This window comes from Nelumbo lutea, chromosome 2, assembly GCF_056320005.1.
Source record: "Nelumbo lutea isolate HS-2025 chromosome 2, American lotus-T2T, whole genome shotgun sequence".
Classification (NCBI taxonomy): Eukaryota; Viridiplantae; Streptophyta; class Magnoliopsida; order Proteales; family Nelumbonaceae; genus Nelumbo; species Nelumbo lutea.
In genome coordinates this window covers 39,977,914-39,991,901 of record NC_142685.1, presented here as the reverse complement: position 1 = coordinate 39,991,901, position 13,988 = coordinate 39,977,914, and the positions used below count along the sequence as shown (strand labels likewise).

The 13,988-nt window shown below is 37.2% G+C and overlaps 1 protein-coding gene across 1 annotated transcript in view; it reads right to left on the bottom strand.

Annotated features, from left to right (window-relative positions):
• The window catches only part of LOC148870031 (uncharacterized), a 52,214-nt gene extending 40,925 nt beyond the window's left edge, over positions 1-11,289 (bottom strand). Inside the window, exons 1-2 of the mRNA XM_088970813.1 lie at positions 11,186-11,289; positions 9,449-9,703 (exon numbers count right to left, since the gene is read on the bottom strand). Of these exons, the coding sequence (XP_088826939.1) occupies positions 9,449-9,696 (248 nt within the window). The 5' untranslated portion in view covers positions 9,697-9,703; positions 11,186-11,289. The remainder of the gene's footprint in view (positions 1-9,448; positions 9,704-11,185) is intronic.
• Between the last annotated feature and the right edge of the window lie 2,699 nt (positions 11,290-13,988).

The window sequence follows — 13,988 nt, the reverse complement described above, 5'->3', positions numbered from 1 at the left end:
CCAATTTTGACTCTTCAGCCCCTACATCATTCTCCCCTAATTCAAAAAAACTTGTCCTTGAGTTTTGAGGAACTTAAGGATGAAAAGTTGATATGCCCCAATTACAAAAGGAGTAGGACTTCCCACAGCTACATGCTTGGATTATAGAGTAGAGGCCACACACAGAACTAGAAAAGGATCTTGGAAGAAATGTATTTCTAAAACACTACCTTCCATAACCATCTTTGCTAAATAATGAATAGCATTAGTTTCTTGAACACTTAATTCATCAACCAGCCTTTGTGATGAATCTTCCCCTTGCTTATCCAAATTCTCCAACTACAACATTTGGAACTTTTCCTTCAACTTCTAGCTTAGGAATCACCATCTCTATGTGTTTTGCTATCCTTGGTTCTTCAAAAAACTCTACGACTCCTTCCATTGTTGATGTTGGTGGAACTTGTGCTATGTCAGGTTGTAATTCTTGAATTAGTTCTAGTTGAATTTGTAATTACTTCAGTACTAGGATCTACTATAATCAACACATTTGTATCTTGCACATTGTTACAGACTGTATAATTAAAATAGGAAGTAAATGCTAGGGAGATATGATTTACCTTGATTGTAGGACCGATTTGTAGGAATTTGATTAGTCTTCTTTCTTAACATATTCTTTCCTAACATAGAATTTGTAACTTGTATATATACATACGAGATTGATGAATAATATAACAAATTCTTCTTCCTCTGTTTACTCTTGCATTACATGGTATCAGAGCATCTGGTCTCTGTCTGCCCTTTCATTTTTGTCCTAAGTAAACAGTAGGTAGAGGAAAACTTTTGGGTATTTTGGGTCACCTCCTTGGAGCAGTCTTTTTTTACTCTCACCACCCATCCAGGAAGAAGCGCCGCCCGCCGATCGGAGGTTCTGCAAAGTCTGGCAATCAGCAGCCCTGTGCGTGCCTGAAGATTCTGCCACAGTCACACGCGTCGGCGCTTGAAGGCGTCTGTCGCCTGAAAAAAAAAAAAAAAAAATCGGTCGTTGTCTTTTGGCTCGCCTTGTCCTGTATAGCACATATTTGTGCTTTGTTACGTGTATATCCATTCCGGTGTGACTTTTGTTTTCAACAAGTGTGCTCCATTGATTTTCGGTGTTCAAAATATTTTGTTTATTTGAATTTTGAGATTATGGCAAACAAGAAATCAATAGTTATGTCGGATGTTGTTCCGATGATGTCAAAAATAACCGAGCATAAGCTTAATGGCTCTAATTATCTGGATTGGAGTAAAACTGTTCAACTATATTTACTGAGTATTGCTATGGATAACCATTTGGCTGATGACCCTCCTAGTGATGACTCGAGAAAGTCTAGTTGAGGGAGGATGCTCGTTTGTTCTTGCAGATACACAACTCCATTGAAAGTGAGGTGGTTGGTTTAGTCACTCACTGTGGATTTGTTAAGGAATTAATGAACTATCTAGAGTTCTTGTACTCCGAAAAGGGGAATATTTTCCCGCATTTATAATGTCTGCAAAGCCTTTTATAGGGCGGACAAAGGTGATAGATCTCTTACAAGCTATTTCATGGATTTCAAGAAAACATAAGAACTTAATATGTTGCTTCCGTTTAGTACTTATGTGATTGTTCAACAAGCTCAGCGAGAAAAGATGGTTGTTATGAGATTTTTAGTTGGCCTCCCTTCTGAATTTGAGACTGCTAAATCTCAAATTCTTTCCAGTTCAGAGATCTCTTCTCTACAAGATGCTTTCAATAGGGTCCTTCGTATAGAAAGTTCTCCACCTGTTCAGCCTAGTAGTGCCCTTGTCAGCCGCAATAATACATATGAATCAGGGAGACAACAATACAGGAGTGGTAGTGGTAGTAAAGGGATAGGATCCAGCAATTATGACAAGTCAAGTAACTATGACAGGAAGACTAGTACTCGTGGACAGGAGTCAGGAGAGATAGTGTGTCATTACTGTCATAAGCCAGGACATATGAAGCGGGATTGCAAGAAGTTGCAGAATAAGAAAACTCAGTCTGCCCATATTGCATCCACCACGGATACTTCTGAGAAGTCTGTCATGATATCTGCAGATGAATATGCCAAATTTGCTCAATACCAAGAACCATTGAAACCTCAATCAACTCCTGTTACTGCCATCGTCGAGTCAGGTAAACCCAATACATGTCTTGTTTCCTCCTCTTCAAAATGGGTCATTGATTCTGGAGCTACAGATCATATGACAGGTAATTCAAGTCTGTTTTCTACCTTTCAGTCTCATAAATCTACCTCTCCTGTTACTTTAGCAAATGGGTCAACATCTTGTGTTATTGGGTCTGGCACAATTAGTCCAACACCATCACTTCCTTTGTCATCTGTTCTTAGTTTACCTTAGTTATCATTTAATTTAATTTCTGTTAGCAAACTCACTCGTACCCTTAATTGTTGTCTCATTTTTTTCCTTATTATTGTTTATTTCAGGATCTTACGACGAAGAAGATTATTGGTGAAGGACATGAGCCTGGAGGTCTCTACATCCTTGATACACAAGTTCCAAGATCCATAGCCTGTTCTGGAGTTGTAACCCCTTTTAAAGCACATTGTCGGTTGGGCCACCCCTCTCTCCATGTGTTAAAGAAAATTTGTCCTCAATTTTAGAGTTTGTCGTCATTAAATTGTGTCTTGTCAATTTGCTAAACACCATCGTCTTAGTTCGAGTCCTAGAGTCAATAAACGAGCTAGTGCTCCTTTTGAGTTAGTTCATTCAGATGTTTGGGGTCCGTGTCCAGTTGATTCCAAAACTGGGTTTAAATATGTTATTACTTTTGTTGATGATTACTCTCGTATGACATGGTTATATTTAATGAAAAATCGTTTTGAGGTGTTTTCTCATTTTTCTGCTTTCTGTGCTGAAGTTAAAACTCAATTTAATGTTTCTGTACAAATATTGAGAAGTGATCATGCTAAGGAATACTTGTCAGAATCCTTTCAAACTTACATGCTTCAGCATGGCATTCTTCATCAAACTTCTTGTGTAGATACGCCATCTCAAAATAGGGTTGTTGAACGGAAAAATAGACACCTTCTGGAAACTGCAAGAGCTTTGTTATTTCAGATGACGGTTCCTAAACCTTTCTGGGCTGATGCAGTTTCCACAGCATGTTTCTTGATTAACCGTATGTCTTCATCTGTCCTTCAGGGTAAGACTCCTTATCATGTTCTGTTTTCAAATAAAACATTATTTCCTATTGAGCCTAGGGTATTTGGGTGTACATGCTTTGTTTGGGATGTTCGTCCTCAGGTTACCAAACTAGATCCAAAATCTTTGAAGTGTGTTTTTCTTGGGTATTCTCGTGTTCAAAAAGGGTATAGGTGTTATTGTCCTACTCTTAACAGATATCTTGTGTCAGCTTATCTTAATTTTCTAGAAGATACACCTTTCTTTCCATCTACTACTCATTCAAGTCAGGGGGAGGATGATGATTTGTTAATCTATATTGTCACATCACCTGTTTCACATCCTATTGAATCTGCTCCTGCTAGGCCTAAGCCACCTATAGTACAAGTTTATTCTCGGCGACCAACCCCTCCGGATCCATGTCCTGCACCAGCTCCTTCGTCGTCGGATCCAGTCTCAAATGATCATATTCCTTCGTCATCAGAACCAGTCTCTAATGATGATCCTCCTATTGCTCTTCATAAAGGTAAGCGTAAGTGTACTTATCCAGTGTCTTCATTTGTGTCTTATAATCATTTGTCGTCCTCTTCTTGTTCTTTTATTGCATCTCTTGATTCTATCTCTGTTCCTAAGACTGTTAAAGAAGCCATTTCTCACCCTGGATGGCGTAATGCTATGATTGGGGAGATGAATGCTTTAAAGGACAATGGTACTTGGACCTTGGTAAATTTACCTGCAAATAAGAAGGTTATTGGGTGTAAATGGGTGTTTACAGTTAAAGTCAATCCTAATGGGTCCATTGCCCAATTGAAAGCCCGTCTTGTTGCTAAAGGATATGCTCAGACTTATGGAGTGGATTATTCTGATACCTTTTCTCTTGTTGCTAAACTTACTTCTATTAGGTTGTTTATTTCTATGGCAGCTACTTATAATTGGCATCTTCATCAGTTAGACATCAAGAATGCTTTTCTTCATGGGGATCTTCAGGAGGAAGTTTATATGGAGCAACCGCCTAGCTTTGTTGCTTAGGGGGAGTATGGGAAAGTTTGCTATCTTCATAAGTCTCTATACGGGTTGAAGCAGAGTCCTCGCGCCTGGTTTGGAAAGTTTAGTCAGGCAGTCGAGAATTTTGGTATGAAGAAAAGTAAGTCTGATCATTCTGTTTTCTTCAAGCACTCTACTGCATGCATCATTTTGTTAGTTGTGTATGTGGATGATATTGTCATTACTGAGAGTGATACTATAGGGATTTCATCCCTTAAATCCTTTCTCCACACTCAGTTTCACACCAAAGATTTGGGAATGTTGAAATACTTCTTGAGTGTTGAGGTAACAAGAAGCAAGAAGGGAATATTCTTATCTCAAAGGAAATATGTACTTGACTTGTTGTCTGAGACGGGAAAGTTGGGAGCTAAGCCATGTAGCACTCCAATGGTTCCTAACTTGCAGCTCACAAAAGATGGTGAATTATTTGAAGATCCTGAGAGATATAGAAGATTGGTTGGAAAGTTGAATTATCTTATTGTAACTCGTCCAGATATTGCATATTCAGTTAGTGTGGTGAGTCAGTACATGTCCTCTCCAACAGTTAATCACTGGACAACTGTGGAACAAATTTCGTGCTACTTAAAAGGAGCACCTGGGCGAGGAATTTTGTATGGCAATCATGGTCATACTAGAATTGAATGTTTCTTAGATGCCAACTAGGCAGGATCCAAGGAAGATCGAAGGTCTACTTCAGGCTATTGTGTATTTGTTGGAGGGAATCTAGTTTCATGGAAAAGCAAGAAGCAGAATGTTGTCTCACGTTCGAGTGCAGAATCGGAATATAGAACTATGGCCAAGTCTGTGTGTGAAATAATGTGGATATATCAGCTTCTGATTGAAGTAGGTCTTAAAACTTCAGTACCAACCAAGTTGTGGTGTGATAACCAAGCTGCTCTTCACATTGCATCTAATCCTGTTTTTCATGAACGAACTAAGCATATCGAGATTGATTGCCATTTCGTTCGTGAAAAGATTCAGCAATGTTTGATTTCCACAGGTTATGTGAAAACAGGAAAACAACTAGGAGATATCTTCACGAAGGCTCTTAATGGGGTTAGAGTTGATTATCTTTGTAACAAGTTGGGCATGATTAATATCTATGCTCCAGCTTGAGGGGGAGTGTTACAGACTGTATAATTAAAATAGGAAGTAAATACTAGGGAGATATGATTTACCTTGATTGTAGCACTGATTTGTAGGAATTTGATTAATCTTCTTTCTTAACATATTCTTTCCTAACATAGAATTTGTAACTTGTATATATACATACGAGATTGATGAATAATATAACAAATTCTTCTTCCTTTGTTTACTCTTGCATTACACACATGAATTTCTTTAACTTGCTCCACTTCTATTTCTTCTTGATCATTAACCTCAAGCAAATCATGGGTGTTGGAAACTCCAGCAATTTTTGTTTTTTCTTGGACTACATCCTCTTGATTTTTAATACAACTTCTTTAGCTTCATCCTCAACTTCAACTCTAGGATAGGCATCAACATGCAAGGAATCATCTACTTTTTTTTCAACTTTGTACCTTCTTCCAATTGGTTTCAAGTTCTTTGTTGTAACCTGCTGCTTCCTCTTTTGCTCAAAATTAGTCAACTCCATATATAGATCATCATGGAAGTCTAGTGGAATGTACTTCTCTTGCAAACACCTCTTCATCTCTGCCCATGTGCCAATTGGATCATCACCTCTATTTTCTAGTCGTTGCTCAAGAGTTCACTACCATACTTTAGTATGACCCGTCAGCTTCATGCACGCAAATCTAATCCTTTGTTTGTCAAACATATCATGCCAATCAAAATATTCTTCTAGTTCAACAACCCAATAAAAGAATGCTTGTGGGTCATCATCTCCTTTGAAATTTGGTATTTCCCTTTCTCTTCTAACATGTTTGAAAACCTTACTCCATAGCTAACATTATCAGATATGTTTTCTTCCACCATCTTCTCAATTAAGTCAACCAAAGACCCTAGAAGATACTCTAGGCCTATAGAATCGGTCACTTTGTGAGAACATAGTCAATAAACCATTAGCTCTGATACCAACTGATGTAGGACCAGCTCAGTTCTAGTCCTTGGAAAATGTGGATGGTCTTCTTGGATCAGAATTTTATGGCTGTTGATGGCTGTAATGGTTTCTTGAAGGAATAGGAGAGAAACAAGAGAGAAAATACTTGGAATCACTCACAGGGTGCCTAGAATCACTGTAGGACATGGAAATCACTCACCATAGCTAGCATAAACTGAAGAAAACTCAATAAACTTCATTGCCTTTGTGTAAAACGTCCATACATATTTATAGACTAAAATCATAATAATCCTAGGAGTTAAGCTATTAGACTCATAGTCTTGGGAGTCAAACTGTTAGACTCAATAATCCTAGGGTGTGGCTTAAAGGAGTGGCCCCTAAAGTATCTAAGGTTACCCTTTTGGGAAGGAATAATTGAGAGGGTTGAGAAGAAATTAGCTACTTGGAAAAGGAATTACTTGTCGAAGTGGGGAGGGTACCTTTTATTAGGTCCACTTTGTCCAACCTACCAATTTACTTTTCGTCAATTTTTAATGTCAAATAGAACTTAATGTGAAATTTCTTGTGGGATGCGGGGGAGATAAAAAGGAGTACCTAGTGAATTGGGAGGTGGTTTGTAGACCTAAGTGGGCTGAAGAGTTGGGAAAAGGGAGGTTGTAGGAGAAAAATAAGGTGCTACTAGGGAAATGGCTTTGGGGGTTCCCCAAGGAACAGGAGGCTTTGTGGCACTTGTTGATCAAAAGTAGTTATGGTTTTCATCAAAATGGGTGGGACTTGGGTCCAGCTTGAAATCAGTCTTCAAGAAGCCCTTGGGATCAATTTTGACTTTACTCCCCACTTTCCTGCAGTATATAAGGTATGATGCCAAATCAGGTAATAGGATAAAATTTTCGGAAGACACTTAGTGGAGAGATGCTCCTCTTTCCCAAACCTTTCCTAGAATTTATAATCTATCCACTTTCAGAAACAAATCAATTGTGGAAATTGCTACTTTGGATGCTTTCAAGTGTGGGGTAGGATCTTGGTTTGCGGAGAGTTGTGAGGGATCAAGAGCTGGGCGAACTAATTTCTTTACTTGAAACCTTTAAGTGATGAGTTTGTTAACCTCGGAAGGGGATGAGAGAGTTTGGGCACCTACTGTTATTGGTCTGCTCTCTTTTTCTTCCTTTTTCCATTCCTTTGTCCAACCCTCTATTGATAGCTCTTTCCCTGCCAAAGAAATTTGGAGTGGTCCCATTCCCCCTAAGGTTAAGGTTTTCAGTTAGGAATCGGCTATTCAGGTCATCAATACCCATGAAAGACTCCAAAGAAAGAGGAAGAATTGGTTCATTTCACCTCATGTTTGTATCCTTTGCTTGAAGAGTGGAGAGAGTACCAATCACCTTTTGCTTCACTGTTGCTTTGCTTCCTTTGCATGGCAGCAATTTTTGTCCTTGGAAAGTAGAAGTTGGGAGGCCCTGGCTGAGAATGGAGTCCTTTTCAACCCATTCTCTGGGGTTTGTGGAGTGAGAGGAATGCAGAATTTTTGGAGAAAAATATAAGAAACTGGAGGAGGTATGTGAACTTCTATCTATTAGGGTGGCTCATTGGATTTCAGTTTGTGATGAATTCAGAGGTGTTTCAGTGAATGACTTGCTAAGAGATTGGCAGGCAGTTGTGAGTTCTTATACCTTGAGACCACCAAGACTAGCTGAGTGGTTTCCACCAACAGCTGGAAGGATGAAATTGAACTGCGATGGGTGCTGTCTGGGAAATCCAGGAGAGTCAGGAGTTGGGGGTGTTGTGAGAGATGAAAGTGGTAGTATTCTTCTTAGTTTCTCAGGTCCAGTTGGACATGGGATCTCTCTCAGGGCTGAAATGTTGGCAGTAATTCAAGGGTTGGAATTGATAAAGATAAAGGGGTGGAAAGAAGTGGACATTGAAGGAGAATGCCAAACAGCTGTTTCATGGCTAAAGAACACAGAAGAAATCCTTTGGTAAGACAGGCACTGTCCTTGGGGGATCTTGAATACCTCATTCACTTCGATTTCCAAAGTGCCAATTCTTTAGCTGACACGTTAGCTAGAGTGAAGTGTCTAAGGATCATCTTGAGTAGGGTTGTTCAGGACCGGGATGTAATTTGTAACTTGTTATCTTTTGTCATTCTTTTTCTCTTTCTCAGCTCTAGCTGTGTTCTTGGCACTTGCCTTTTGAGGCCAGTCTGATGTATTATGGATTTTCTTAGATTATATTTAATGAATTTCATCTGTTACTTATCAAAAACCTTAAGAGTTAAAAAATTGAATGGAAAATATTAGTTGTAAAAACCAGAATACAAGGTGAGATATAGAGATAATATGGGATGTCGATCCAACATGTAGCAAAACAGGACTCACGTAGCCAACCTTTTATAGCTGAGACAAGGCATTGTAGTTGAAATGGACAGTAGATTGAACATGTTGCCAATCAAATGGGTCCTTTGTATGATGGATGATCTGGATTGACCACAAGACCCTTACATGTGGCAGAAATATGTGGATTTACGTAAGCTGCAGGGAAGCTCCCAAATTGACCCAAGTGAAACTCATTCTATTGTGAGTCTGTTAGTCAGGTTGTTCAGTGAGCTTCCCTAAATGACCAAGAAATCTCACACATGGAAAAACTGTTTAGATCTCAAAAGGAGTCTCTCAGCTCCTCTCCCCACTACGTATTCATGAAAAGTTTCAGCCCAAAATGCTTTGTCATATATGCAAAAATAAGCCCACCCTTACAGGTAAGTTTTACATTAAAAAGTTGGAACTTTGAATGGATAATATTAGTTGTAAAAATAACCAATACAAGGTGGGGCATATGGCTGACATGGATTGTGGGATTGAACCTGCCATGAATCCAGTAGGTCCCCTATCTGATGGACAGTCTGGACTCTGGATCAGCCACAAGATCTCTCCATGTGGCAGAAATAGATGTGTTTGGTAGAGAAGCTCCCTCCTTCACCCAACTAGTGAACCATTTTATGGTGAACTCTCAGGCAGACAAACATGAGAACACATGTTCAAGTCTGATGGCAGCCACTTTTTACAAAAATAAAAATAATAAAATAATAAAAAAAAAAAACAGAAATTAGGCTCATATCAGTCCTACTATCCCAAGGCCCTAGATAGAAAGGACCAGCATTGTGCAACAACCTTTTTTATGAAAAAAAGAATAATTATGGATCCTCACCTTCTACTTAAGCCTTGAGGGATAGGCCCTGGCCAGCGCTTTGCCTGGCCAGCTAAAGGCCATGTCCTGACAAGAGCAGCTTGCCACAAGCATTCTCCTCGAAACAAAGAAGCCCATTGCTTCTTAACGCAAGATATCTGGCTCCACTCTGTTACAGGAACTCGGATGAAAATTTCTATCAGAAGATGATCAGGAAGCCTCCCAAATGCATTATCAAATAAAGCTACAGTATCAGTATTGCCCGTCATTGAGATTCTGCAGATCAAAAGGGTAGAGATCAGAATTTCCTTTTTCTTTTCTTCTTTTATTTCCTATTTGTAAATGGATGAGAGAGAGAGAGAGGTTTTATTTTCCTTATTTCAATTAACATAAAACATAAAATTTTATAATGTGCCACTTAAATTATTAAAACATGATTTGATAAATAAATCAAGAAAGATACAGAATGCCGTTAACAAAATGAGGATAACAAGGACATAACAATAACAACAAAAGAAACTGTAATTAGGCAATTGCAATAAAATGTCCAAAAAAATGAACAGAAAGCAAAACAAAAAAGATATTCTACTACCTATTCCAAGATATTTAATACAAAAGTCCAGAAAAGCATTAGAAAATATTTTAAGTTAGATAGTTGCCCGCAAAAATTCAAGAAAACAAGGTAAAGGGAAAAGGCAAAATAAGAAAGAAAATGTAATATCCACTCCCTGATACTTGGCCAAAAGAAATTTGGAATTTTAGTATGCAGAATACACTAAAATACTTAAAATTAGGGATCATTGCTTAGTACAATGGTTAAATCTCAGGCTGACAGCATGAAAACGTGGATTTTAGTCTAAGAGTAGCTACTTCTTGCAAGAAAATTCCAAGTTCAGGCATGCATCCAACCCACCACCACTCCAAGAACCTGATATAACCATGACCAAAATTGGGTAATGACCCTTATAGTAAAACACGCAAAAGTAAAGCTAAACCTAAAACAGCACTATAAGGAATCAAGGTAACCAAAAACTGCATCTGTAATAAAATACTCAATAAGCACCCTAGCAATTGCATTCTTAAACAAGGTGAACCCAAATCACATGTATCCGATTTGAATACTTCAACTTTATAACATTAAAAACATCAAACTCTCATTATGGAAACCCAAATATGCTTGCACAACCAAAATAGTATTTTTAATAAGAAATAATACAAATAAGATCACCTAGATGTGTACTAATTGCATCGCCCCATTCTGCTTCAAAAAGGAGAGCTCACCCAAGCAATTCAAAAAACAAAAATTTGAGAAGGAAAATATAAATTAGATCTGAATTACCTCTTAAAATAACATGAAATCTACTTTCACTAAAATTACCGGTCAATCAAATCCGACGTGTTTTTTCCGCACAAAACAACATAGAACGATCAATCCGACCTCAACCATAAACACAATTTCTTTTTTTTTTCGCATTCAATTCAATCCAGAAACTCCTATAAAAATGAAATATTACATATACACTGATCAGCTTAGCTGATTTAAAAAAAAAAAAAAAAAAATCTATGCGTAAATTCTCACAAGTTAGACCGAAAATATGCATATAAGAAAAGAAGATTAAATGAAGAAAAAGAAGAAACCCAAAATTTTTAAGCCATTGGTACTAATAATTAAGTAATTAAAAATATTAAAAAAAATGATTTCAAAATGATATGAAGCGATTCGAGCCTCATAACAACAAACACAAGTGTTCATCATACCTTATCAATTCAATACACTGAAGTGAATTACCAAGGAAACAGTTAATGGAAAATAACGCGAATGAACGATAAATAAGATCAAAGTTCAGTGAAAAATCAAATACCTGAATGAAGAGAAAGGGCTTTGAGTGCAGCTAGCAAAATGAAGAGATGGGACATGGGAACTCTCTGGTCGGTGGTCATTTAGAGGGAAGAACACGCGTAAGCAATTAGATTTAGAAAATGTAGAAATAAAGATATGTTGTATCCTCGCTCCATCATTCTCAGTAGTCAGTATGTTCAATCAATTTAATGAAAGCTTTAAATTCAGATGCAAGGGTTACGATTTCAAGATCATTTTGAAAACAAGTGTGTGTGATCAAGCTCTAAAGCCTAGAGATGACGATAGGCAAGATCCACCGAGTCACGATCTACAACAATAATCGGTCGTGATTATTGATGTGGATAGAGCATCTTCAGATACCTAACAGTACAAAGCCATTAATTAGAATCTTTTATCTTTATATTATTTGTGTGACTATTAACGTCATCCTGGTCCATAGAGCGCTCACACCGACCTTATAGCCACTTCCCACCGTATACTGGGAACATCTCACATACACGATGGTGAATGCTATGAATTTGGTGTGAGCATATCTCGACCCGATTTGCACCCATTAGTTAGTATACGGGATCTCCTCCTCGTAAATGGGCGGCTCACGAATATATCCACCGTGAATTGAAAATATCTAGATGTTCTTAATGCATGGTAGGACGTGCGTATGAAGGTGTTAAGAATAGATCCGATCCCATTAATTAGGGATAGAGGTTAGATTATCAATTCAGATCTATTCTAACAGCCATTGCAACTGTACGTTGAAAACGTCTAAAGAAGGACAAAAGAAATATTATTCCCAATGCACGCCTGCAAAGGCCGTTGGGATATGTCATTGAGACCTTGTGTTGGGATCTGATCCGAATTCATCAATCTCAGAGGTGTTGAGTGTGGGTCCCAATAGAAAGAGATTCTCTCTTCTCTCCATATGTTGTGTGGTGCCCTGGTGCTTCCCATGTATTGGGTGGACCATGGTTTCCAATGATAAAGTTTCGGTACGGTACCTTTCCTCTAATAATGATTCTTTGTTGTATTTGTATATATAAGATTCCACTTACCTCGTTGTCCGGTGATTGATTGGAGACATTTCATAAATGGAGGAGGTATAATTTGGATATATAACAAGTTAGAGAAAAGGGAGCAAGGGACAGCCCAGGCAATATGCGGATGTTAATGCTTGAGGTGCCCGTCCAAATCAATTTTCTAACAAATTAATGTAAATTTAACACATGGAATTGATGTTCACACTCATGGCTTAACTTCGAGTTGTATATGAATTGATTGTATAATGGTCCGTATCATATTATTATGTAGAGATTAATCCACACCATACTTCGTAGTTATTTTGAATTATGGACAAACTCTATATATTGGTCTAGTTCATCCTTATAGTGGCGTTTTGTGGGTGTGGTGTCATACTTTTCGATTCCAAGTATCTTGTATACAGTTTAATAAGTAACGTATACAATCGATCATAAATGTTTAATTTTTACAATTTATATGATAAATAAATTAAAAAAAAGCATCGACAATTGAATATTAACTAATAAATATTAATTCTAATAAAATAATTAAAAATAAAAAAATATTATTTTATTGATAAAACATTAAAAATCAACATTTAAGCAAGTGAAATAAATTATTGCAAGATATGCATCAAATTATTTATGCAAACTAATCAAAATAACAAAAGCACTATTATAAGACAAACATAGCATCAAAATATTAGTCCATTGGATCTCGTAATGGTTTGTAGAAAAAACCACTAATATTACAACTAATATTTAAATAGAGATATCAAAACCCAATATTGTAAGACAAATATAGCATCAAAATATTGGTCCACTAGTTTACCAAATTGGTGTGTGGATAAAACCACCAATATTACAATTAGTACTTCAATATAAATAACAAAACCGCTATTATAAGAGAGATAAGAAGAATGCAAAGTATGGTACACCCACAACATGCAATCAACATAATATCCAACTTGTGTAATCCGGTATGCCTTCGTACTGCATGATGCCATATATGTTGATGATGGGCCATATAATCCTACACTATTTTGCGGGGATACCTAAGCATCATGTTCAGTAAATTCATCTACACATTGAAATGAATTTTGATGGTTGTTCTATTTTGGGCAATGGAAGAACCATTGTCCATAATTGGTATTAGTTTTTCATGACTAGTTCCACTAGTCCCTCACCACATGAGTACATTGGTGTGTGAGTATATGTCCGGCCATCACTATATCAATTTATAAATACAAATACAAGAATAAGATATGATTAATTCACGTAAACAAGGAAAACAAATGTATTGTACCCCAAGTAAGTTCAAAATGTTTCAAACATATCCAATATGTTAATCATATTATCCAAAACTATAATTAAAACTAAAACTAAAACTATTCAATTTGGCATTGCTCCCACATTATATTTGCTATATTGTCCCCAATATTAGTTATTTGCATATCTGTTTGTTCATTATCCTTATCATAATTACTTTCATTGGCTTCATTTGAATCCATGCTATTCAAGTCTTTTACTACCCATCAATGTCTTTATTATAAATGGCTTATTGCTTAATAAAATTGTAGGTGATGAGGCATGCCATTATAAAGATGCAAATAGATCATATCGGATTTGAATCAGAGTATATCCGAATCCAATCCAACATCGTTAATTGTATATCCAATCCAATATG